General features: G+C 51.1%; 2 protein-coding genes across 2 annotated transcripts in view; one reads left to right on the top strand and one right to left on the bottom strand.

The window, feature by feature from the left end:
* RSRC1 (arginine and serine rich coiled-coil 1) overlaps window positions 1-2,338 on the bottom strand; it is a 108,072-nt gene extending 105,734 nt beyond the window's left edge. Inside the window, exon 1 of the mRNA XM_027730390.1 lies at window positions 1,919-2,338. Coding sequence (XP_027586191.1) covers window positions 1,919-2,338 — 420 coding nt within the window. The remainder of the gene's footprint in view (window positions 1-1,918) is intronic.
* A 1,393-nt stretch (window positions 2,339-3,731) lies between these two features.
* SHOX2 (short stature homeobox 2) lies at window positions 3,732-8,486 on the top strand. The gene is made up of 5 exons (XM_039389938.1): window positions 3,732-4,295; window positions 5,290-5,498; window positions 7,838-7,895; window positions 8,013-8,101; window positions 8,188-8,486. The coding sequence occupies exons 1-5, from the start codon at window positions 4,040-4,042 to the stop codon at window positions 8,437-8,439; spliced, it is 864 nt and encodes a 287-aa protein (XP_039245872.1). The 5' UTR covers window positions 3,732-4,039; the 3' UTR covers window positions 8,440-8,486.
* Window positions 8,487-26,159: the final 17,673 nt, after the last annotated feature.

Here is a 26,159-nt window from a genome sequence, read left to right as displayed (position 1 = left end):
CCTAGGACAGGACAAGACCTGTGGCATCCAGGCACATCCTGGAGGAGCTCCAGGAGCGCTGGATCCACCCTGGATGAGCTGCAGGCACAGGGACAAGTGAGACCCTGCACATCCTGGAGCTCCCAGGGGAAAAGAGGTGCCAGAAGTGGATCCTGGGACAATTTGTGCAGCTGAGCCCTGTGGCTGTGTCCTACAGGGGTATCCTGGAATTCCACAGGTGACACAGCTTGGACAGGGACAACCTTTCGCCGGGGGCTTTGGACCTTCCCTGCAGTACAGGACACACTTTTCCCTGCACGGACACTTCCATAAACTATCCCAGGTTGCTCCAAGCCCCACCCAACACGGCCTTGGACAATTCCAGGGATGGGGCAGCCACAGCTTCTCTAGGAAATCCATTCCAGCCTCTCACTACCCTCACAGGGAGGAATTCCTTCCCAATATCCCACCTAAAGAAAGCATAAATGACATAGGAAACAGACAAACTTCCCCCAAAAAACCCTATTTAAAGAAAGTAGTAAGAAGTTTACACTCATTAATTCATTCATCTGGCCCTGTTCAATCTTGTTTCAGAGATGTCAGGACTATTTCAAGTGCAACACATCTTTTCAAACAAGAGTTTCAAATTATTCCTGTATTCTCATCGTAGATCAGCTATAACCCAAATACTGCCCACCCACACTGGTTATGTGGCACCTCTACAAACAGGACCCTTTAAGAAATTATAATTGATTAGAAGGGTATTGATGGAAAATTGATGGAAAATACACTGCAATATTCCAGGATCCCCTTCTTTCCTGCTGAGTTCCTGCAAGTCCAGGGGCAGAAGCAACAAGTTGGGATGAGATGCTGCTGGAGCTCCAGCCAGGAAACAAGGGACACTGAAGTCAAATTAATTCTATTTATTTCTCCTTAACCAGGGCTGCCTTTTTCCCTTTTCCAAGTTAAAGTTCACTAAAACAGGAACACTTGAATCCCACCCCCCAAGAGAGGCACCACAACCAGTTACCTTTGAAATCTAAAGATCAAGGAACCACAGGAATTTTGCTACTTTCTTACAATCTCTCCCATAGGAACAAGGCCCCAAACACCCAGAACATTTGTGTGGTTACAGAAAACATGTTTTCTTTGACAATTTTATCAACAGCGTTTTTCCAAACCCATCGAGTTTTGGACTCGAGGAAAGTGTGGCCTCAATTCAAAGTCATGAAAGAAGAATTCATTTACAATGACAACACTCCTTAGCGTTCCTTAACATTCCAGCTCCAAATCTTTAGCTGTATTTCAGTGCTGGTTTTGGCAGTGCTGGGTCATGGTTGGACTCGACGCTCTCGGAGCTCTTTTCCCACCTAAACGACTCCAGAGCGTGGGAAAAAGCCCCAAGTCAAGGGGACACCACAGGTCAACCAGAAAACAGCAGAGAACTGCACTTAAGACCTCAAACCAAGCCGTGGACATGGCAACTACCTCCAGAATTCCCCGATTTCCCCCATATTTTCCATGTAAAACACGCGCCAGTCCCTTAACACCGGGATGTGAGTCCCTTAACACCGGGATGTGAGTCCCTTAACACCGGGACGTGAGTTCACCGCGGAGCTCCCGTGGGGCCAAACCCCCGCGGATCGCGGCTCCCGGATCTCCCTGCGGATCCCGGGATAGCCCTGTGGATCCCGGGATACCCCTGTGGATCCATCCCGGGATACCCCTGTGGATGGATCCCGGGATAGCGCCGTGAGTGGGCCCACGTGCGGCACCGGGGTTATCGGCGTTACCCCGCACCGGAGGCCGCGCGGCGCCGGGAGCGGCCGCAGGGCACCCCTAGCCCCTGCAGCAGGGTCCTTTACCCCCCATGCCGAGCCGTGCCCCCCCGTTATCCCCGATTTACCCCCTTTTCCCCGTTATCCCGGTATCCCGGTACCTCCGCGGAGCCGCCGCGGCCCCGGTTCGAGCCCAGCGCCTTCCGGGCCGCCGGGCAGGCAGCGCCAATCCACCGCCGAGCGCGCCCAGCCCGCCGCAGCGAGCGCCGAGACATCGATGCGCTGCCCTGTTGACGCCCACGCGGGTCTGGCGGGGGACAGGGGGGGACACGGAGGATCCCGCTGCCCACGGGGGGTGCAGAGCACACCCGGAGCTGTCTGCACCGGGCACGGCGCGGTGACCACTGTGGCACACTGCCTGGCACGCCGCGGGTGACGGGCAGGAGGGCAGCGTCGGTGATCCCGGGTGGGGGTCTCGATCCCGGGGTGAGGGTCTCGGGGCTCACGGGGAGGTGCAGAGCCCACGGAGCGCTGTCTGCAGCGGGCACAGCGCGATGATAGCGGCGATAACCCACGGGCATAGTGCGTGGCACGGCGCGGGGGACGGGCCGGAGGGGAGCGTGGGTGGTCCCGGGTGGGGGTCCCGCTGCCCACGGGGGGATGCAGAGCCCTCGGAACGCTCTCTGTAGCGTGCCCAACACGGTGACCCGACACGGCGGCCACCGCAACGACCCACGGGCACAGTGCGGGCGAGGACCAGGAGGGGAGTGTGGGTGGTCCCGAGTGGGGGTCCTGCTGCCCACGGGGGGATTCAGAGCCCTCCGGGCGCTGTCTGCATCGGGCACAGCGCGGTGACAACCGCGACGACCCACGGGCGCGCTGGTGTCACGCCGTGGGGGCCGGGAGGGGAGAACGGCCCGGGGGGCGCGAGGGGTTCCACCTCGCAGAAATTAAGGAGGGTCGGCGTTTAAAGCCCGGACAGGGTCAGTGTTTTACAGCCCCGTGGGCGAGGGGCAGCGCTCCCCGTGGGTACGGCGGGACGGAGCGCCCCGGACACGGGTGGGCACGGACCGAGCGGAGCCTCCGCCGGGAACGGCGAGAAAAGCGACGAAACGATTGAATCCTTCGCTTAATTCCGCCTTTTCCCGAATTCGATCGGTTTAACGCGAGCTCCCGAGCAAGGGATCCATGCCGCGGGAATGGCGGAATGCTGCGTGGGATCAACGAAAGCTCCGGCCGGAGGGGCCGGGCAGGGTCACACACCCGGGCCTCCGGTGTCCGATGCCCCCGGGACCGACAATGCCACGTGGGAGCGGGTTTTGGAAACCGGGAGCGCGGCGACCGGGAATCGCTGCGTGTCGTGTGTAACCGGGGCTGGACGCACTCTAATTCCACCCCCGATGCCCAACCTGCCCCCGTAAATAAACGCCCCGTTCTGTGAAGTCATCGCCCCAAAGGTCAATGAAAAATCGATACCCAGGCAAGAGTTAAACAATTCTGAATAATTTATTAGAATTTAGCGGAGGTGCAAGAGAGGCGAGTTCCGTCAACAGAAGTGCTCCGTGACGGGGTTCGAAAAACAAAGGGAAACAATATTAGCGATAAATAGCGGAATTGGCCCGAATCCGATGCCTCGGTGCGCGCCCGCTTCTGGCCCGGCCGCGTTTGTCACCGCCAATTACCCACGCGTTAATTCGGGGGGGTTTGGGCGCCCACGGACGAACTTTCGCGGCTCCCGCGGGGCCGGTCGCAGGGAAGCTCCCGTTGGCTGTGCCCGCGGGGCGGTGCGGGATGCGGGATGCGGGGCTGACCCGACCCCGCGGGGCGGTGCGCGGAGCCTGCGCGGCCCCCGCCGCCCCCCCGCCGTCCCGGTGGCCACTCCCCCGCCGCCCCGGCCCCGCTCCTCGCCGCGCTCGCCCGGGACCTCGCGCACGGTCCCGCTCCTAATTAAATTAATTAGGGCGCAGCGCGCGACGGGCGGGCGGTGCCGTGGCCGCGGTGCCCCGCGGCGGGCGGGCGGCCGGCAAGGACGGGGAGGAAGGAAGGGAGGAAGGAAGGGGTCCATTCAGAGCTCCGAGGGGAGGTAATTCGCCGGGAACAAGGGGCCGGCTTTGCAAAGTATAAATAGTGCCACTTCAATCGCGGCGTCGCTATCAGACCCCGGGAGCCCTGCACGTCGGGCGGCACGGCCCGGCCCGGCTCGGCACGGCCCGGGGCGCCGCCGCCTCCCCCCCGCGCCGTGGATGCCCGCCCGGGGAGCCGGGGCAGCGCGCCCCTGAGCCATGGAGGAGCTCACGGCGTTCGTCTCCAAGTCGTTTGATCCCAAAGCCAAGGAGAAGAAGGAGCTCATCACCTACCGCGAGGTGCTGGAGAGCGGGCCCCTGCGCGGCCCGCGGGAGCCCGGCGGGGCGGCGGCGGAGCCGGGCCGGGAGGACACGGGCAGCCCCGCGGCGCGGCCGGGCGGGCGGACCCCGCCGAGGGAGCCCGACGCCGCCGCCGAGAGAGCGGCCGAGGCGGCCACCCCCAAGCTCAGCGACGGTAACGGCGGCACCGCGGGACCCCCCTGCGCCCCTTCCCCTTGCCCTTGCCCTGCTTCCCCCGGCGGGGTCGGTACGCGCGGGGCCGGCGGGGATGGGCGGCTTCCCGGGCTTCGCCGGCCGCGGGGCATCCTTGGCCAGCCTCGAAGTTTTTAGATTAAAATACTGCAACACGGATTTAACTTGCTCGGAACGCGATCTTGTTCCCGCTCGGCATCCCACGGGAAGCCAACGAAATCCCGGCCCCGCGGGCCGGGGCTGCGCGGACACGCGTGGGGCCGGGCCGCGCTGCCCGCGCTCAGCCCCACTCCGCGCCCCGCGGCTCCCCGCGGAACCGCGCCTGTACGGCGGGGCCGGTCCCGGGGCGATGCTCGGGGCCGGTCCCGGGGCCGCCCCGATTTATTAATGAGCTCTCGGGCGCTGCGGGGAAGCGGCCGGGCCCGTCCCAGGGGCCGCGGGGACCCGCGGGTCGCTGCCGCCCTTTTGTTCGGACCGGCGGAGCGCCCGGAGCATCCCCGGAGCGGGTGCCTGGAATAAGGGAACGGGTGCCGCGGGGCCGGGGGAGCGCGGCGGGCGCAGGGCCGGGCCGGGCGGCCCCCGGGGGGCGGTGCGGGGGTCGCCGCGGGGGCTCCGCGCTCCGGCCCGGGGCGCGTCTCCGGCAGAAAAGGACCCAAGGAAAAGCGGCTCTCGGGGGGGCGCGGAGCGGCCTCGGCTCCGGGGACCTGTTGCAGCGCATCCCCCGGGGGTCGGCGGGGAGGGCTCGGTGCGGACCCCGCTCCCCCCCTCCCGCGTTCCCGCAGCCGGCGGCGGGGCCCGCAACGGCGGCGGCGGAGGCGGCCTAGCGCGGCCCGGGCGGGCAGGCCCCGCTCCGGCTGTCCCGGCCCCGGGGGCCTCTCGCCGCATCCCCCCGGGCAGCGGCGGGTGCGGGATGAGCCCCCGGACCGCGCGGTGCCCGTCCCGCAGCCCCGCCGGTCTGACCGCTGTGTCGTGCCCAGTGTCCCCAGAGCTGAAGGAGCGCAAGGAGGATGCGAAAGCGATGGAAGACGAAGGGCAGACGAAAATCAAGCAGAGGAGGAGCCGGACGAATTTCACCCTGGAGCAGCTGAACGAGCTGGAAAGGCTTTTCGACGAGACCCACTACCCGGACGCGTTCATGCGGGAGGAGCTGAGCCAGCGGCTGGGGCTCTCCGAGGCCAGGGTGCAGGTAGCGGGGCTGCGGGGGTCCCTCCCGCGTGGGTGCGTGTGCTCGGGAGAAAGGGCCAGCTGGGGAAGAGCCGGGGACATTATGGGGAAGAGCCTCATCCTTCTGCCGGGGAGAGGAGACAGCTCCCGGCCCCAGCTTCACCCAGCAAATCTGGAAACCGCCTCCCAGGGTTTTGCCTCCTCGGGATTTGTCTCCTGGCGTGTCCCCATCCCTTCGTTCCGCCGCGATTTTTCCCAGCTCCGCGTTTCTTCCATCCCTGCCTCGGCAGCAGCTCGGTGGCTCTGTGATGGTGTGGGTTGTGGTCCCTCTCCTTCCCTGCTCACGACTCATCCGCGGACACACAGATTCACTTCAGGCATGTTTCTAATTCATAAACTGAATTAGAAACCCTTAAGTGAAAAAAAAAATTTATATATATATATGCCGGTTTTCCGTGTAGTTCTTAAATTTTGAGGGAAGCGGCACAAAAATTGAGCGAGGTGCTTTGTTCGGGCTTACGAAATACAAAAAGTCTGGGATAAACAGGGGTTATTTTAAGCTTTCTCCCTCCCCGAGAAGCCGCGGCTTCCTTGGATTTAACCTGCTCTTTTCACCCTCCCAAAGTTTTTCAAAATGGGTTCCCGGCCTGGTTTCTGCGAGTTTTGTCGGGATGAGCTGAAGAGTGGGGAAGAAGGTGATTCCTCAAATGAGAACAAATGTAGCTGCTCCGGTGTATTTCCGTTCTGATAATAAAAGAAGAGAAAATGATGGTCATTATGTGTATGAACACATGGAGCAGTTTTAGGCCCCGAACATCTGCAGCTGGTAGAAAGTATCTCTGTAACAGATACTCCCCCTCAATCTTTGTGCTCGCAGGCACCATCTGCACCCAACTATGCGCTCAATCCTTGGGGGGTTTCCCTGCATCGTGTAAGATTGTAAGGACAGAGGCAGAGCCGGCACGGGGAACCGAAAAACTCCAAATGAGCAGCTTTTGTCAGAGCCTGAACCACAAAAAAAATAAAAATAAAAAATAAAAGCATCATTTCCCCTCTCCTCTCCCCCTGCCCCCCCCCGCTTTTTTTTTTTTTTAATTTGGTTAATGTTTTTTGTTTGGGTTTGTTTGTTTGTGGTTTTTAAATTTATTTTCCATTTCCGTCCACGAAATCTTAACAAAACCGAAGCAAAAAGTTGTTGGCTGTGGAAAATGGAGCAGGGAGGTGCTCGACAAAGGAGGCGGCGGCGGCGCATAATCCGCGCTTCCATGATGCCAAATCGCAGGGTGCATAATAACTTTTGGAGATTTACATAGATTAAAGCCAGTCCCTAGAAATCCCGCCGGAAAAAAAGCGCTTTGCAATAATATTTTGCCTGGTATCTGCGCTGATTTGTAAATTAGGGAATGTGCGTTTCCACGGGAGGCTGAGGGCGAACGTGGCTGTTGGGCAGGTTTTCCGTGGCTGAAGTAAATGACAGGGCGGGGGAAATTCCCGTTTATATTCCTCTCTTCGAGTAAGACTTCAAAAAATGCAATTTTTATACGTTTTGTTTTTTTTTTTCTGGCCGTGGGGAAAAGGTTCCTCGGTGGATGTGGCTGCCGGGATGCGACGCAGAGCCCGGGGTTAAAACAGGGATGTTTTAAAGACGCACTTTGCTCTCCCCCCTTCCCTCCCTCCTTTCTCCGAGCGAGCAGAACTTTAATCTGGAAATTTATTTTAACGATTTCATTTCCGATATTAAAAGTATGTTCTTGTCTAACGGGCAGCGTTTTCTGTGCAAACAAATTAGATTATCATGATAATGAGACAATTATTCCGCTTCTGTGCTACACTCCAGTGAACAGAGAAATTCGAAACTTCTTTGTAGCACAGCTTTTAGGATCGTAATTACCCCCCCTCAAAAATAGAAAAAAAAAAAAAAAAAGGGGGGAAAGGGGGAAAAAAGTCATTAAACTCTTCGGTGCTGAGTTTTTCTGGGAGATAAAGCTAATTAATTTATTTATTAATGAGCACGAGCTTCTCAGGCCCATTAGCGCGCCTCAGTATCGGATATCAGGGAGCAGTTTCGGTCTTTGGGGACGTCGGTTTGGAAAGGGGAACCCGGGGCTTGGGAAATCGTGTCCCCGGAGCGCGCACTCCGCTCGTGGCGATTTTCAGGGTATTTTAACTCTTTTTCCCTTTTCCTTTTTGCCTTTCGGAGCACGGGAGCGGGGGCTGCTGTCTTTGTCGGCGGGATTGCGCGGTCCGGGATTTTTTTGGTTGTTATTATTATTATTCGCAGCGGTGTTGCTGGCGGGTTTATTTTCGGTTTGGAGCTCCGCGGCAGCGCCGCCGTGACCCCCCTGTGCCCCCTCCCCGCAGGTCTGGTTCCAGAACCGACGAGCCAAATGCCGAAAGCAAGAAAACCAACTGCACAAAGGTACCGGGGAGGGGGGCGGCGTGGGGGGGTGGTGGGTGAGGGGAGCGACCCGCGTGGGGTGCGCGGTGGGTCGGGGGGTGGTCTCTCCGCTGCTGACCCTGCCGTGCCCTCCCCCAGGGGTGCTCATCGGTGCCGCCACGCAGTTCGAAGCCTGCCGGGTGGCCCCGTACGTGAACGTGGGCGCGCTGAGGATGCCCTTCCAGCAGGCAAGTGCCGGGCGGGCGGGGCGGGGAGGGGGGCGACGCGGCCGCCCGGGGGTCGCCGCCACGCCCGCCCTGCGCTGTCCCCGCAGGTTCAGGCGCAGCTGCAGCTGGACAGCGCCGTGGCCCACGCGCATCACCACCTGCACCCGCACCTCGCCCACGCTCCCTACATGATGTTCCCGGCCCCCCCCTTCGGGCTCCCGCTCGCCACCCTCGCCGAGTCCGCCTCCGCCGCCTCCGTGGTGGCCGCGGCCGCCGCCGCCAAGACCACCAGCAAGAACTCCAGCATCGCAGACCTCCGCCTGAAGGCCAAGAAACACGCCGCCGCCCTGGGGCTGTGACCGCCCCGCGCCGCTTTTTTAAAAGGAAAAAGAGGGGGGAGAGAAAAAAAAAAAAAAAAAAAGAAAAAAAAAAAAAGTGGGGAAAAAAACCCCACACCAACAAAACAAAACAAACAAAAAAAAAAAAGGAAAGAAAAAAAAAGAGAAACGGACGGGAGATATATAGTTATTTAAGGAATTAGAGGAACTCGACGCGCAGCTGGGAAGTTCACAGGTTTTGAAACTGACCTTTTTCTGCGAAGTTCACTTTAATACAAGAAATTTGATAAGAGAGGCGGGCCTCCCTTCACGTTGCATCAGATACTTGAGTTTAACAACCACGTCTGGAATAGCGACAAAAAAAAAGGAGAAAAAAAAAAAAAAAAAGAAGAGAGACGATGAAGAGGGGAAAAAAAAGGGAAAAAGAAAAAAGACTGATTTCTCTGCGAATTTCTAATGGGAAACTGTCCGGGATACTTCCTCCAGCAGCATTCCGGTTTGCATGTATTTGTATTTCATTGATGGAGTCCTTTGATTCACTTGCACTTCACCCTCATCTTTAGTAGAAAAAAACGAGACAACCACAAAACCAAACAAACAAACGTGGCTGGGTTCTTTCTCCTTTAATCTTGGAGGGAAGCAGGCAGAGAGAGGGAGATCAAGCACTACCTTTTCCACTCTAAAATCTTTGTTGGTCGTTTGCTGTCCCACCTCTGAAATGAAAGGGAGCGGAAAGCACCAGGAGAGCGGAGTGTGCCTCGCTTTGCCGGGTCTCTCCTGTCCTGAGGGCAAAAACAAACGAGAGAAAAAAAAAAAAAAGAAAACAAACAAAAAAAAGAGTATTTTATTCCCAACCACCACTTGACACCACGGCAAATTCCAATAAGAGGTACTGGGTACATGTAAAATATGTTGATACACACGAACAAAGTTTATTTTGGCTATAACTTGTGAATTGATAGTTGACTGTCAAACATTTACATTTTATCTCATAAAGGTGTATCTATTCACGTAATCTTGTGATTTTTTTGGTTATTATTATTATTATTTGAGAGACGTAAAGCTATTTAACCTGGGGCACCCTGCAGTCGGTGATTGTTATCCCAGATTTTGCCATCAGACCCTCAAGCTTATTGCCAAGACAGAGGGAAAGCTCTTCTACGTGAACTTTGGTATGGACGGGCTTTGTATCTATTTGTTCTCCATGAAAACAAAATTATTTATATTGACCATATTTTTTCTAGTGTATTTTAAGTTATTTAAAAAAGAAAATGAAAAAAAAAAAGAAAGCAAGATGCTGTTATCTCATTGCATTTGTTGTCAGTACAATATATTTTGTTTCACTCAGGTTTGCTTCACCTTTTTTAATCCATTTTCGACGTCACGAATTTCAATAAGTGCCAAGTAATGAATTTAAGACACTTTGCGATCTATTGACTGAAGGGGGGACGGTTTGGGGGACGGTTTCGCCTCCCTCCTGGTACTGTCGATGTCCGACCATCGGTGATGTTCTTTCTTTTCTGTGTTTACACCCTTCTGTAGAGCTCGCACGTTTCTTTCTGCTCCGTAGATATCGCGACACGCCGACAGCGCTCAGCACGACGAGGAAGCGCATTTCTTTTTTTTCTTTTCTTTTTTTTTTTTTTTATTTTTAACAACCACTTTATCTGAGTTTTTCCTGAGTTTCGGCCGCACAAACCCCGGGGCGCGGCGTTCGCGGTGGCTTTTCTGTTGCAGCCAAACCGGCCGGTGGAAGCTCTATAGCAATTGTGTCTTTACAAGTTCTGTCAGGTTCCCTCAGGTAATAAAATCGAGGAAAGTGGAACGGCTCGGAATATTTTCCAGGGAGGGATGGCGGGAGCGGGGGGGGGGATATTGGATCGGAACCTCCCGCCCCCGGCAGAGCCCGGCGTGGCTCCGGGTCGCTCTCGGGGGTACCGGGCTGGGCTCCTGCCCCCTCACAAGGGGCTCCTCCGCCCAGGGAAGCTCCAGGTATCCCGGCGGGAGCAGCGGGCTCCGGGCGCAGATGGACGGGGCTGGTTGGGGGGGCTCCGGGAAAGGAGGAGGGGGAGCCGCAGCCCTCGAACCCCTCCTCGGGGAAGCGGCGACCTCCGGTGAGCTGTAGGAGGGGTCCCCCCGGGCCCGGCTGCGGGAGAGAGCCCGAGGTGTCCCCGCGGGATGGGCAGGGACAGGGGCAGCGGCAGGGACGGTGTGCCCGGAGCCCTCCTGGCGAAGCCCACGGGCAGCGAGAGCCAAAGCAGCTCGGAACGCTTCTATGCAAATAACGGGCTGGAAATGATGGATTTTATGTTAGGGAAAACAGCTTTATTCAAGCAAAAGTAAGATACTGCTAATTATAAAGTCAATAAAACTCGCGGTGGTGCAGATTGATCCCCCAATAAAGCAGTTCATTAATATGAGCACGAGCAGCACGCGGTGCAGAGCCCGGGCTCAGCCTCGGGATCCTCACCCTCCTCCAGAGAAACCTGGCATGTTTTACCTGCTCTCTTCAGACTCCAACTAGTTTGAGTAGAGTTGTGCAACAACCTTGTGCAGGTTATTGATGTGTGCAATGTGAGTTTGGTGGACGTGTACAATGGGAATCTCCAACCTTGACTCAGCTCTCGGCACGTCTGTCTGCAAGATGATTGTAATAAAAAGACATGAAAAATGTGCTTTCATCCTACCAGAGAAGACGATTGGACAGTGTAAGAGAACTGTGTGTTTCTTAGCGCAGCTGTGATTAAAATAAAATAGTCTTAACGGGATATTTTTGGACAGGAATACTTACATTCCTGCTTTCCTTGGACTGGAATACCTAATAAGTCTATAGGCCGACAGAAGTTGGCCAGGACTCTTCTGTTTCTATTTTATTTCTTAGACTGTCTGAACCCATATAAAGCCTATATAAAACCCCGAAGGTTTCCTGAAGTGTAATTATGGGTATTCCACGAGCCAGCCGGCGCTCACACAGCCTGTGCTTCCTGGAGAGAAAACTTTCGCGTGGAATTTACATGGAGATGTGCTGGCCTGGGAAGGGGATTGAGGGAAGGGATCAAACAAATCGTGTAGGAAGGAGTAAACACCTGTTTCTGTCCTCGCAGAGCCCGTGGCGTGTTCGCAGCAGGACCTGACGCGGGTTCCTCGGGGCTGAAGCAGCAGCTTCCGCTTGTTTTGTTCCCCCTCTGCAGCAGCACCAGGTGAGGTGAGCAGGGCAGGGCGAGGGCAGCCAGGTGTCTGACAGGGATCTTGGACACCGCCACGCTCGTGGATCCCAGTTCTCCGCTCAAAAAGCCTGGAAACGAGAAGAAAAGAAAACACTGTGTCTGCCCAGTGCATAAAATGGCATGAAAACCTGCTGAATACTGTGTATAAAACTGATGTGTTGTGTTGCTCACTCACAGCTCAGCTTTATTGCAGGTAAAGCTTTTAAACTTGCCTTTCAGAGGAGCAGCCCTGGAAAAGCACTTGAGCCTCCGTGGCTTCCAGTCCTTCGAGTGAGCTGTGGCTGGATACCCATGGAATAAATAATGGGCTTTGCGTAACACTACACACTGTGCTGCTTCCTGCCCAGTAAATATTGATACTTGTCCAATTTTGTGGCTGTTCCCATTTCGTTTGCCCTTGAATCTTCAGTTTCTTGTTATTTCTCAGCCTTTCTGTGAAGCGCCAGCAGGCAAAAGTGCACCTTAAAGGTCAGAAATGTTAGAAATAAAGCAGCAGATCTGCATCACTTTTGTGCTTTTGAGGTGGGCAGCAAAGTTCTGAAAGGAGCTGGAAAAACTGTCCTCATTTTAAACCTTTCCTATGCTTGAGCAGCAACTGCCCCTGGTTTTGCTGGGGGATCTAATAAATGTGAGCTGTCAGTACTCACACTTTACACCAGCGCCCAGCCTTCCCTGCAGGTGTTCTTCAGGCAATTAAGTTGGTGTGAATGAAGGAAATTCTCAGAATTTTCTACACCACGAGCCTCCCCAGTCCAGTGGCAGACCGCAGGTTTTAGGATGCATTTGTGCTGTTTGGCCTGCTGTCACTAATTTTAGGGACTGACCAAAAGCTCAGTTTCTAATGGAAGAACCAGCAGAGCCCTCAGTTCCCATCGTCTTCCTCGGCAGCCTGGTAACCCCATGCTTCTTCTGACAGGAAAGAGCAGCACAAACCTAATTCCTCCCCAGTTTGGGGCTGATTTTTGATTTCAGTGGGAAGGGCTGGGAGTGCTGGGCGCTCCTGCCTGCGGGATCTGTGGGAATCTGCCGAATCATCCGTGTGCAGCATCACCCAGCACGTAGCGATGCTGTGCCCACACACGGCTCCTGGGCTGTGCTGCAGAGGCAGCTTCTCCTCCAGCAGGATCCTCTTGTGCTCACAGGAGCCCAGGCTTTTCCCACAGAGGGCTTTTCTCTCTTAAACTCTTTTTATATGGCAGCTGTGAAGGCTGTTTGGGGACGTCTTCCTTCATAACAAAGGTTTTATGGCCTTTGCACGTCAGACACGCTGATGTGCCATCAACTGCCTCCTTTCACACGGGCAAGAATCACCCAGGGAAAAATCCTGGGAGAGAATTCCGAAATGGGGAGGTACAAAATGCACAAAGGGGCAGTTTGACTTTCTCAGCAGTCACAGCCACCCTGGAAGCACTGAGGAGAAAACCCCTGGTTGGCAGAGCACAGCGGCAGAGCAGTGGGATCTTTGATGAACATCTTAAGCTAATTTAGAGGACAAGATACCAGTTTTAATAATGCATTAAGGAAATGCAGCTGCATCACCCTTCAGGCTGACATTCCATGTGACAGGCTAATACCCACACTGGTGCAGGATCCATTTGGATCACACTGGGATCCTTGCAGTGCATCTCCAGGTCCACAGTGGTCTGTGTAGAGTGGTTGCAGGAGCCCTCAGCAGGTGCCTGCACATCCTCCTCTCGCTGCCAGCGCTGGTGTTTTGCTCTTTAAAAGTGTCACCCTGGATTCTGCATCTCCTGGAAGAGGCAGGAAGCACCAGCAGTCACTTCTGTCTGGTTGCCAAGCTGGGCAGCAGCCGCTCACATCCAGCCGCTGGTGTTTGGAACGCCCAGGTCAACGTGTTGTCACTCAGCTTTTTGGCCTCCTGGGTTTGCATGAAGTGGTCTCACACATGAAATGGTAAATTTGCCCAGGACTTAGTGGCCACGGGGCCACACTGACCCCACAGTTCCTGCCCCCCGTGAAACCCAACTCTTTTAATTCTCAGTCAGCTGCCTTCGAGCAACCCCTCTCCTGCCCTGGAGCTCCAGGGAGATGCTGACGTGCTCCACACACTCTGGAACAGGGGAAACATTTCATCACTCCAATGTTAGGCAACCATTGCCACCATTCCTACCTCCCTAACAACAATTTAAACCTACTGTCTTGTTTTTCTTCCAGGAGAACACAACCCACCGGTCACCCACCGCTGATGAGAACACCAGATGCAGCTTGTGCAGGAGGGTGGAGTTCAGCCACGTTTGAGCAACTCGGGCCAGAAAGAGGGTTTGGAAAATAGGAACTGTCTGTGTGTTATTAGAATTATGGAGTCATAGAATCATGGAATGGTTGGGTTGGAAGGGACCTTAAAGCTCGTGTCATTCCACCCCCTGCCATGGGCAGGGACACCTTCCACTAGCCCAGGTTGCTCCAACCTGGCCTTGGACACTCCCAGGGATGGGGCAGCCACAGCTTCTCTGGGCAACCTGTGCCAGGGCCTCCCCACCCTCCCAGGGAAGAATTCCTTCCCAATATCCCATCTGACCCTGCCCTTTGGCAGTGGGAAGCCATTCCCTGTGTGCTGTCCCTACATGCTCTTAGGACAAACAGCTGAATTTTGGGTGCAACCAGAAAGAGACACAACGACTTCTCCCAGAGATCATTTTAATTTAGAACTATTTTAGATCTGAAATAGTTCTTCTGGTGAGAGCTGGCCCTGAGCAATCACCCCTCTGTGTGCTGGAGGATCACAGAGGGGGCTTCGGCCCTCAGACCGTGCATTGACCCCCAGCAAAGCCAGCAGAGTGCAAACTGTTAGTATTAACAACAGCACACTTACCAGCCTCTTATTGTCCTTTCAGTAAATATTTAAGCAGTGGAAACTTGGCTTGCACTTGCCCCTATTGCTAATCTGCTAAAAATTAGGATACTGCCCATATCCCGTTACAAAATCCCTGTGAATACTCAGAACATCTTTTTTCACTGTTCCTCCACTTAATGTGTGTACGTTAATTATTATGCAGGTTCTCTTTCAGGAAATATTTAGGTTTGGAAGTGTTTGGGCATGTGGTAATCTTTAGGACGAAGGTAAACATGTTCTTTGTTAAAGAAAATGTAAATAAAGTATTCCCCCAAAATATCTCGGAGAGGTTAAATGCAGGACAATGGGAACCACATGTAAATGTTCCTGCTGTCCCTGAGCAGGAAATTCATGGATGTTTGCAGTGACTTTGTTGACTGCAGCAGAAATTCTGCTGGGGTGAAGCCCAAAGTCCTGAACCAATTAGAAAAAAATCAGCCTAATGAATTAACTGGGTTTGATGCATTTTAAATCACAGAATCCCAGACTGGGTTGGGTTGGAAGGGACCTCAAAGCCCATCCAGTTCCACCCCTGCCACGGGCAGGGACACCTTCCACTAGCCCAGGTTGCTCCAAGCCCCGTCCAACCTGGCCTTGGACACTTCCAGGGATGGGGCAGCCACAGCTGCTCTGGGCAACCTGTGCCAGGGCCTCAGCATTGTCCTAGGTGAGGATTCCTTCCCCATATCCCATCTAGCCCTGCCCTCTGGCAGCTTATACCTGGTTTAGATTATCACAATTACTTGAACAGTCATTAATTCAGAGGAATGCCATTGCTACAATATCCATCCTTACTCTGGGAAGGGATGTGAACTGACCCACGTGGTCTCTGGTAATTTTTTAGCTGTTTTTTCTCCTTGTCCTGGACCCCCAGGTGGGATTTGGGTTATTCCCACAGTACTGGGGCTGCAGGGCTGCAGGGGAGGATTCTCTGGTGGGATCTGTTGGCCCTACAGCCCAGGTCTGGCCTGGTGGAAGCAGCAGTAGCTCTGCCCTGCACTCACTGCAGCAGCCAAAGATGTGCCAGACCCTTGGTGGGGTCTGTCCCTGTCTCAGGCAGCTGACAGCCAGCTTTGTACCATGAAGAGATGACAATTTTGACACGTGTAATCAGTTTAATTACACAAGTGGTTTACAATAATTCCCTACCTGGGTAAAGGATTCTGTATGAATTTCAAAACTAATTCAACCGTATTAATCCTGCTAAAGGAAATAGAAACATTTGCAATTCATACATTACTTTATGTTCAGATGCAATTAATTTGGATTAGTTTCTAATGAACTCATTTTGCCTGTAATCAAGAACTTCTTTTCATGGGCTGGGGAAATGCCTGTGAATTTTCCCTCTGAGCTTTTCTTGCATAACATCTGCCCCGAGACGTCTCTGTTAAACAATGGAGAGGCAGATTTACAGGGTGTCAGCTCCCTGCTCTGAGCCTGGAGAAAGATGAATTAAGCCCTCTGTTATAAATGGAACATATATACTTCAAAACAACTCTTATTAGCCAAGATGTGTCCAAGGTCAGGCTGAGTTATGTGGGATGTATTCCTGGGAGTAATTTATCTCTATTGGTTATGAATTTATTTAAATTTTTTTTCAAGTTTTGCTTAAGTTCTCTAAGTGTCCCATTTAGTTTTCAGGAAAATAAAAACAAAAAAATGAGCCTTAACCAGGAATTTCCTTTGTTTTTAACTGTTCCCTGGGTACAGTCGTTGTTCACTGCCACGGGGAAATACGTGGTGGTTCAATATTCTCCAAGTCTTGTCAGTGAGGAAATGGTGAATTTGGTCTTGTCTAATTTCAGAAAACTTGAAGGAGACACAGGGATTAATGTTGGGGGTTCAAGTGTGCAAGAGAGTAACTGGAGCACAGAGAAGCACTTCTGTTATTGAATCCCAGAATCCCAGAATGGTTTGGGTGGGAAGAGACCGTGGCAGGGGGTGGAACGAGATGATTTAAGGATTTAAGGTCCCTCCCAACCCAAGCCAGACTGGGATTCTGTGTTTCTAGGAAACAAACAAAGTGAAAACACCTCTTGGAAGGAAACTGCCCTTGATCCTTGAATTCTAACACCCAGGAAGGAGCAAGATGAGTTAATCCATGATGGAATCTGAGATCTGCGCTGTGCAGGAACATCACGAAGCCCAAGGTGGAGGATCCACAGCCCAGCTTTGCTGCAGATGGACGAGGGAACCACTGGGCTTCCTTATGCAACAGAATGGCCAAAACAGTAGAAACCAATCCCTGAATGCAGCCAGGAATTGGGATGAGTCACGGATCAGGAGCGTGTGGGTGGAGAGCACCCTCGTGGTGTGGGGACAGCACAGGGCAGAGCTGGGCACTGCTGTGTCCCTGCCATGTGTGACAGGGGCAGGGAGGAGATGGGGCAGGGGGCAAACAACACCCCGGTGGGGAGGAGCACAGCTGGTTTATGGTCCCTGCCAGCAGAGGGGGGGAGCTGTGGGCAGAAGAGGAGCGTTCCCAGCTCGGTTGGCTCCTGTCCAGCCGGAGCCGGTGATGGGCCCTAAATAAACCCAAGGTGTTCGTGGAATGCTTTGCCCACTCATCGGTTTGTTGTCCTAAATTAAACAACCCCAGAGAGCCTGGGCAGCGAGTTTGTGACACACGGGCTGGCAGTGCTGTCCCTTTGGCCAGATCTCCTGAGTTCAGCAGGAAAAGGGTGCAAAGGAATATCCACAGTTTGGCCCTTGAATTATCATTATCTCGTGGGCATTTATGTCCCTGCAGAAAGAGCAGAATCCCAGAGTGCAACCAGGAAATTAAATTTTCCTGATACCCAGTAATCCATTGTCTATTAATGGCCACTGTCTCCATAATTCCCAGTGGCAGGGAGACCAAAACACATCTGGGAGACTCCCTAAAGGGCATGGAGATCCTCCTGCTCAGTGAATGCCCTTCTGGCCTCGTACCTGCTGCCAACCAGGTAATTCTTGGCCTGAGGATGCTGGAAACCCTGCTGGAAAGGGGATGGGCAGTCATGGAAAGGAGGACAGAGGACTATTAAGCTTTTATATAATATTTTTTCCCTCCACCAGCATTTGTACAAACACACATCTGAACAGTCAACCTCACCCTGGCTGCCAGCAAACTGTGAGCCTTTAAATACAATTAATGCAAAATATCATTTAATTATAGCTGTCTTCCCTCATTTGCAACAGATGGACAATATTTCAATGTCTTGTGACTCAGTGGAGAGCCTCATGAGCAGCACCCTCTGTGGCTCAGATCTGTTGCATAAATGGAACTTCACAAAGTATAACCTTTATTTTTGACATCCATTTTAAAGCAAATTTAAACCTAAGCAACGATTTATATCTGAGTTCTCAGCAAAGCCATTGAGTACCCAAAATAAACTGTTAGTTTAAATTTTATTTGCACACAAACCCATAAACAGTTCTTTGTAGAGAACAAAGTTGAATTCCAGTTTACATCTGAAAATGTGACCATAACCAGAGCTGTGAAAGCTACCTCCCTGGGTACTTAAACTGTGGGAGTTTGCCCAGAGCTCTGCTAAAAATCACAGAGAGCCCCGAGCTCCCGAGGCCTCACAGCCCCTGTGCCCTTTGTGGGCTCAGTTTGGGTTTTCAGAGGGGGAGACATTCCTGAATTAGTCATTTTTAATGTCTTTATTTTACACTCAAAGCACAGGGCAGCGAAGCAGATTCTGTTACAAGTGATGTAAAGAGGGTTCCAGCTGAGAGGACGTGTTGGGATCTTAAGCCTCGTGCTGGAGCAGCTTCTTGGGAGGGCACATGGAGGCATCCAGCACATCCAGCATCTCCCCCTTCTTCTCAGGGAGGAGAGCAGAGAGCTTCCAACTGTCCCAGGGGATCTCCTCCTCCACCCACAACGTTCTGCTCAACTTGGAATAATCCAGGAGGTCCACGAGGAAATAAAAGTTAAGGATAATTGTGCATATAAACCCTGGCAGTGCTGGAATGTGGCGTGTGCAGGGACTGCAAGAGCAGGTGATGCTTCTAAACTGAACCAAAGTTATCTCGTGTCCTTAAGACACTCCCCACTGGGCAGGAACTTGGCCTGTTTGCTGTAAAGTTAATGGCATTTAGCAAAGTAACTGCAGAGTGAAAAATATCAGTTCAATATCAGAGGGAAAAGGATCATTAATCGGGTTACATTTCTCTGACTAATCTGGTTACGTTTCTATCATCGCTTTTATCAACGTTTTTAAACGGGCTTTATTATTTGGACACACACAAAAAAAAATAAAATAAAGATTGGGCTTCCAGGAAAATCCCCAAGCCCTGCCTTCACCAGGCCGTGGGAGATTTTAGCTGGTGGTGTTTTATGCCTCAGTGAGATCAGAGCAGACCCCTGGCAGGTTTTGTGTGCTGCTGGGTTGATCTTTAAAACATGCACTTCGTGGGGTGTTTGTCTTCTCCCGTGCCTGCTGTCTGCAAATGCTTCCCAGCACAGATATCTGAGGGAGTACTGACCACAACAGCATATTTTATTTGTTGAAAATCAGTTTTGTATTGTAATAAAGAAGATTTGCTGTGGCAGCCTGAGGTTTTCTTGTGAGACTGATTTATACCTGCCCAGACAGCTAAAGAGAAGTGCTCTAAGACTTAAATGCACAATTCTATTACCCTAAGTATGGACTATCAAATTCTGATAGTGAACTGACTGTGAAATTCAGATTAAAAATGAATTCTAATTAATTTAAGGTAGGAAAGAAACAAAGGGAAAGCCATGGGCTGGGCCACTACCTGACACGCTGGAAGGGAGAGGTCTGGTGTGGATGGAGGGTTGAACAGATCATGGAATCATGGAATGGTTGGGGTTGGAAGGGACTCTAAAGCTCATCCAGTGCCACCCCCTGCCATGCCAAGGGACATTTTCCACTAGACCAGGTTGGTCAGAGCCCCATCCAGCCTGGTCTGGAACACTTCCAGGGATGGGACATCCCATCTTCAGGTGGGATGGGAACACCTCTGGTCCAGGGAAGAGCCAAATTGGCTTCCCTGGCAGGTGTTGTCTGGGTCTGGTGAGGCAAGAAGGAAAACCTACAGTGGCCACATCCTGGAAAGCTTCTTCCCACACTGTGTTCTTGAGGACATTTCTCCTCTGAGATGGTCTCCCAGTCTGGAATCAGTTCAGCCAGGCTGAGCTCGGCCATGAGGGGCAGATATGTCAAAAATGACCCCAGCAGGAGGAGGTGGTGGAGGGTCGGGTGGGGTGGGCTCGTGGATGGGAAAAGGAAAGAGGGAGGGGAAGATGAAGGAACAAATGAAAAGTGAGAAATGGCGAAGTTTGGCAACATCCTTTTATTGATGTTCTTTGGCAGGGAGTTCACTTGCTGATGGCACCTTGTTCTTGTGCCTGAGTGGGACCCAGTTCCTGCCTGGTGCCAACCTTTCCCTGAGCCAGTGCTATTTATAGCACTGGGTGTGGGATGGGCAGCTCAGCTGGGCTGGGGCCAAGTCTACCAGTTAAAGACTGGCTTAACTTCCCTTAAACCAGCCGAGTCCTGCCCAAGGGGGAAGAGGTCCTGCTTTGGACTCGTTCCCAAAGCTCCAAAAAGCACCCAGGGACTGTGGAATCCCATCTCCTCCACACTCCTCGGGCACCTTCCACTACCCCAGGTTGCTGCAAGCCCTGTCCAACCCGGCCTTGAACACTTCCAGGGATGGGAATGAAGCTGATACGGGAAAAACAAGCCTTGGAAATTGAAAAAGGTGACCCACACAGGCAACACTCCTTAAGAAACAGTCCTCCAAACCTGTTTATTTAACTTTTTGTTTGCTTGCTTCTAATTCTTTAATATAAACTTGTCATTTTTAATTATTTTCGATACGAACAGACCCTTCTTTTTTTTTTTTTCTGATTTAAAACAGTTATAAATATAATTTTCTCTTCAGAAAGTGAGTCTCTAAAGCGGTTCCAGATGCCAGACATGTACATGTGTAACATTCCTACTGCAGGAATAACTTTTGATATTTAATCAAAAGCAACAAGTTTAACAAGCAACACACTGACACATGAAGAGATAACACGGTGAGAAAAAGAAAATCCAGGCTATAAAATTTACATGAACTTTTCCAGTTTGAACAAAGGGTTTTACAAATGTTGGTTTAAGCGACGGTACAGCTCAGAAATTAAACCTGAGAAACGTGAAATAACTGAATTGAGGAGAAAGGGAGTAAAATGGAAGGAAGAGGAAATGGAAGAGAATGAAAAGAATCAGCAGACAAATGAGGACTTGAAAAAGGAAGTGCAAAATGCAAAAGGAGAAAAGTAGAAAAATCAAAAGACGAGGGAAAATATTTTCAACGAGTCAGGAATAAAAAATTGAGTTGTACAAGAAAAGGTGCAAGAAGTGCCACGAGTTACAATGTTCTAAAGAAAACAAACCTGTGAAAATACTCAGGAAGAAAAGAGAGAATATGAGACCCCTCATTTTGTATTAATTGTGTTCCCTTTCAAACGACACATTTCAATGCTGGAAAACTCCTGTAATGAGATTATTGTTTACAGCAGGTTATTACTCTACTGGTCCCTGCTCAGCCTGTCTGTATTTGATCTAATTCTGTCAAACCTTACAGTGGAGCCGTTGAGTTGTTACCTGAAAATAAAGACTTCATCAGGGGAATGGATTTGGAACAAAAATCCTCATTATAAGCCCATTTTTCCTAAAGGCCCTGTGTGATTACGCAAAGCTCAGGCTGCAGCTTTACAACTTACAGGCAGTAACAATATATTGATGGTTGGGTGGTTGGGTTATTTCTTGACCTTGAGTAGCTCAGGCTCTGGGGTGGGAATCACCCAGAATTTGCCCTTCGGTGCAATGCCAGGAAACACAAATTAATTTAAATCTTAAATAGAGCCCAATTATTAATGCACAGTAATTATGGTCTATCCTTTATAATGGTTGTTGATAATTTGCTGCTCTCACAGGGTGGCAAATCACTGCATTTTGGGGGAAAGAGCATTGGAAAATAGTCATAACCCCCCAAACAGGCAATTAGTTCTACCTAAATAATCCCAGGAATATACCAACCAAGGAAGTGGGAAAGGTTTTATAGAGATGTGGTTACAGGGGAATATTATTTTGTTATCCTGAGTTTTAAACAACCAGGTGACCACATTTTTCATGCAATGGCACTATTGCATTAGACACCAAAATCAGATTTTAAACTACTTTTAAATGTTCTCCCTTTCCCTCCACTCCAGGGCTTGGAAGTGCTGTTTGTGTCACCATTCTCTTGGCTTTCACTGCTTCTTTTAACTCTAATAATTATAACAGCTCACTAATAGACCATCTCACTGATAAACTTCCTCGTTAAGAAGAATTCAGGACAAAAAATGATCCTGGTCCTTTAAAAGTTTATCCCTGTGGCACCATCATGTAAGCATACATATGGGACAGTAAAAATGGAAGACGACACATTAAATGACATTATTATAAAATGCAATACTCTTGGAATGATCCCTTATTAAATTAGGCTCTATGATCTGAGATGAATTTCCCCGATCCCTAATCCATCACCAGAGAAATATTAAAAGATAGGTCTCAACTGGTATTAGAATGGCACTCAGTCTCTACTTTCATTATTTTGAATTAGGGTGCTACTGGGGGGAAGCCTCTTAATGAGAATTAGAGTGATTCACTGGCCTTCTTTGGGATTTTGACAAGTAAAATATTAACTCTTCAGTCACAGCTGTCGGAATTAAAATACTTGGCAGCCACAGATGCCCAAATTAAATTGGCCTTTATGTTTCCATATTGCTGACCTCCTTAGAGGCAAAAACATCAAGCCCAACAATAACAGCAAACCCACAGCATGTCATTTCTTGGAAGAAAATATATTTATTGAAGTTTTTATATTTGTTGCAGTTTTAAACACATAATTGAACAAATACGGGGCGTTTTTACAAAAGGCTCTTGTTTTAATTTTGCATTCTGTAAAACTTCAGCTACAAATCAGTTCCTCTGAACCATTAATCAGGCAATAAAATAAAAAATGAAGTTATTTTGGGGGGATTTCTTAACTGTTTAAACCACCATAAATCAGATTTGCGTGCGGTGCATCAGTGAAAACATCTGAATGGCTTTGACTGGCATTTTTTTTTTTTAGGGTTGATTCTCTGCAAATAACAGATGCTATTTCTTAAAAACAATATCTGAAAATGCATAATTACTGCAAAAGAACGGGAGTTTTTATTAGCAGCGCTCCAGTTTGGCACAGCAAAAGAAGCTGGAGTTTGGCCATGTCAGGCAAACACCCTTTCTGATCTTTCCCCCTCTTTTTCAATTTGCTGCTGTGGCAGTGGAATTTCAATTAGTCTCACTGTGGCGTGTCTCAATTAAGTGTGTTTCAATTACAATAAGAGTTTCCAAAGTGGAACTTGCAGGGTGGAAAAGTCTCCAATAAGGGGATGATGCAGAAATGGCGCTTTTTTTGTTGTTGTTATTATTGTCTTTAAAGCCATCCTTAAATTCCGTGATCCATCATATCCCAGCCGGCGCAGGGTTTGTTATTCTTTCCCGTGTCTCTGGTCACCTCCAGCGTCTCTCCCTCCTCCCCAACGATCCCTCATTGATCTCAGCCTGTGATCAGTCGGGAGCTGCTCGGAGGGGGACAGTGATGGATGCTCTGAAACCCTCACACCCTTCGCATCCAATACCGGGATGAACTCCCCGGATCCGTGGCACGGCCGGCTGTGGGGGGAACTGGGGGCTCTGGTTGTTGTAGGCGTGTGGGAGGCGAATTTTGGCTCCTCAAAGAGGCTCTTTTTGCACACAAACGATCCCAAACCACCTCCACGTAATTTCTCACAACACACGTAGGACTTTTTTATGTGGAAGGGAGAGATTTCAGTGCTGACATGATGGGCCACATTACGTTTTATACGAGGACATGGAGTTTGTCACCCACTTGCTGCTTTTCCATTTTTTATTTAGAGATAACCGGCCCATCCTTTGCAAGGGCAAGGCTGTGCCTCTTCTTCTCCTGCCAGTGGAGTTTCAGAACTGATAAGGCAGCATCACTGACATCTAAAATAATCCCAGCTCTGGAGCATTAATATTTTGAAACATCTTGTTATTCCCTGGCAGGGATCTCGGTGGATGCACTGGATGCAGCACACTTGTTGTCACCCCTCTCTGCAGGCAGCAGTGGGAGCATCTCACCAGTGACATCAGGGACACGCTGTGCTCAGGACAAAGGGAACCAGGGGAGGTTTAGGCTGGATATTAGGGAGAGTTTCTTCACCAAAAGGGTTGTGAAGCGTTGGCACGGACTGCCCAGAGCAGTGGTGGAGTCCCCGTCCCCGGAGGGATTTAAAGGCTGTGTGGATGTGGCACTTGGGGACACAGGTCACAGTGGTGGCCTTGGCACTGCTGGGGAATGGTTGGATTCGATGGTCTTGTAGGGCTTTTCCAACCTAAATGATTCTGTGATTCTGTGCTTTGTTTGTGTGGAGCTCCCAGCACTGCTCACAAATCCAGAGGAGCTGTCCCAAAGCAGGTTTGGGAAGCCCAGGCTCCCATGAAGGAACGGCTGGAGCTGCATCAGGGCAGGGTCAGGTTGGATCTCAGGGAAAGGTTCTTCCCCCAGAGGGTGGTTGGGCACTGCCCAGGCTCCCCAGGGCAGTGGGCACAGCCCCAAGGCTGCCAGAGCTCCAGGAGGGTTTGGCTGATCCTCTGGGGCACAGGGGGTGACTCTGGGGATGGGCCTGTGCAGGGCTGAGGGTTGGACTGATGATCCCTGTGGGTCCCTCCCAGCTCAGCGCATTCTTTGAAGCTGGGATTTTTCCTCCTTGCCACATCCCCATTTGGTGGTGAAACCTCACCCCAACAACCCTCCTCCCTCAGAGCCCCACATCAGCCCCTTCTCCGTTCGGAATTCCCTGCCCGGATCAGGACTGACAACCCACATGGACAGTTTTCCAGGCTCTGTCCTTCCCTCACAGGTTCCTCAGCTGGCTGGGTGCTGGTCAGAGCCGGGAATGCCACGGAGCCACCTGGGCGTGCGAATTAGTCTCCCACAGAACCACTTAATCCATCTTCCCCGGAATTAAACGTGCGCGGAGCCGCCGCGGGGCAACGCCGAGGGGGCTTTAATTTCTCCTCTTGAAGACATTAGCAGGACTCGATAAAGGGTCAAGTAATTTCATCCAAGTTGCCACCAGTTAGTTAAGAGAGAGCGACAGGGCCGGAGCCCGACGGCGCCGACGGGTTTTATCCCACGGCAGGGTTAAAATCCCATCTTTTTCCGCCCAAAGAGCGACTGCGGCGGGAACGCTCCTCGGCCGGGAAGGATCACCTGGCTGGTGGCTAAAATGGGGCGTTTTGATTAATATTTGCTATTCGGGGGGTGGGCCGGGCCCCGGAATGAGATGGTTACTTCTGCGGCAGGAGCCTGCGGAGCGAGGCTGGCGCGCTCCCGGGGACCTGCCCGGGGAGTAATTTGGGCGGATTGTGAGCGGACAGTGGGTCCGCGGGGAGCGCTGGCAATCATGGCGGAAACAATGTTTGCATCGATCAGCTGTCACGGTGATTTATGGCTTCATTTTGCTGTAATGGAGAATTAGTGGAAAGATTATCAGGGACTCAACACTTTGGCTTGTTACCCGTGTCCAGACGAGCAATTTGTCTCCCTGAAGCAGTGAAATACTTGTGACAGCTCCAACACTTGCCCTAATTCAATCAAGGGAAAATGTTGGAATTAATTTGTTACAAGAAAATTTAAATATGTTCAGCAAACAGTAACCGCAGAGCAGGAGGCTGATTTATTGTGCTCGGCAAGATATCGATCCGCTTCGATCCGGCCCATGTTGAGGTTTTAATGTGTAATAATTTCCAATTTAAAGCTCCTTTTCAAGATCACGGGTTTAAAGAGAGGGCAGGCTGGGTCTCAAGACCTGATTAGGAGCCTGTTGCAATGGCTTTGTCAAAAGCCTGTTTGAATGTAAATTCATAGTTATCTTTTGCACTATCTTTAATATTCTTGACATGGATTTTATTGTGTGTCAAACCTCAGGCCAGCTGCCTGCCACAACCATTAATGAAACATCTTAGGAAATAAATCTCAGTCTTTATACAATATTTTTAAAAACCTGAAACATTAGATGTCAGCGAAAAAGGTGGAACAGCATCCTTTTTTTTCCCCCTGCACAGTAAACCATCAGAGATAGAGCAGTTTTACAGCTTGCCTCCACAATTAGATTGAATTATTGTGCAAATGCTATTATGCCATAAGCTTAAATTCCGAAGTCTGCAGGAATATTTTAGGTGCTTGTACAAATCTGTTATCTTCATTGAAGGTGTGACAGCTTATTCGACCTACACATATCTGTAATTTTTAAGGTTTTCATTATTAAAATGCTCTTCCCTAATGCCTGGAGGATAACACTGCTCCAGGAGCTGGCTGGGACACTGGAAATTTAGCTCCTTGTAATTCATGGAGCAGCCATGGTGGTCTGTGGCTCCTCTGCCACCCAACTACAGCAAAATGGTGTGAAAAATGAAATGTGCTCAATTAGTCCTTTCAACCACATTGTTATGATTGATTAAAAGGGAAATCCTGGCCTCCAGTGCTAAAAATCTTGTTTAATAACCTGCCATGTAGCTCCAATTGCAAGTTTGCTTTAACATTTTTAGAGGATCTGTGGTTCA

This window comes from Pipra filicauda, unplaced genomic scaffold (assembly GCF_003945595.2).
Source record: "Pipra filicauda isolate LSUMZ 115617 unplaced genomic scaffold, ASM394559v2 scaffold78_size3787270_pilon, whole genome shotgun sequence".
Classification (NCBI taxonomy): domain Eukaryota; kingdom Metazoa; phylum Chordata; class Aves; order Passeriformes; family Pipridae; genus Pipra; species Pipra filicauda.
This window is presented reverse-complemented; position numbering and strand designations above follow the sequence as displayed.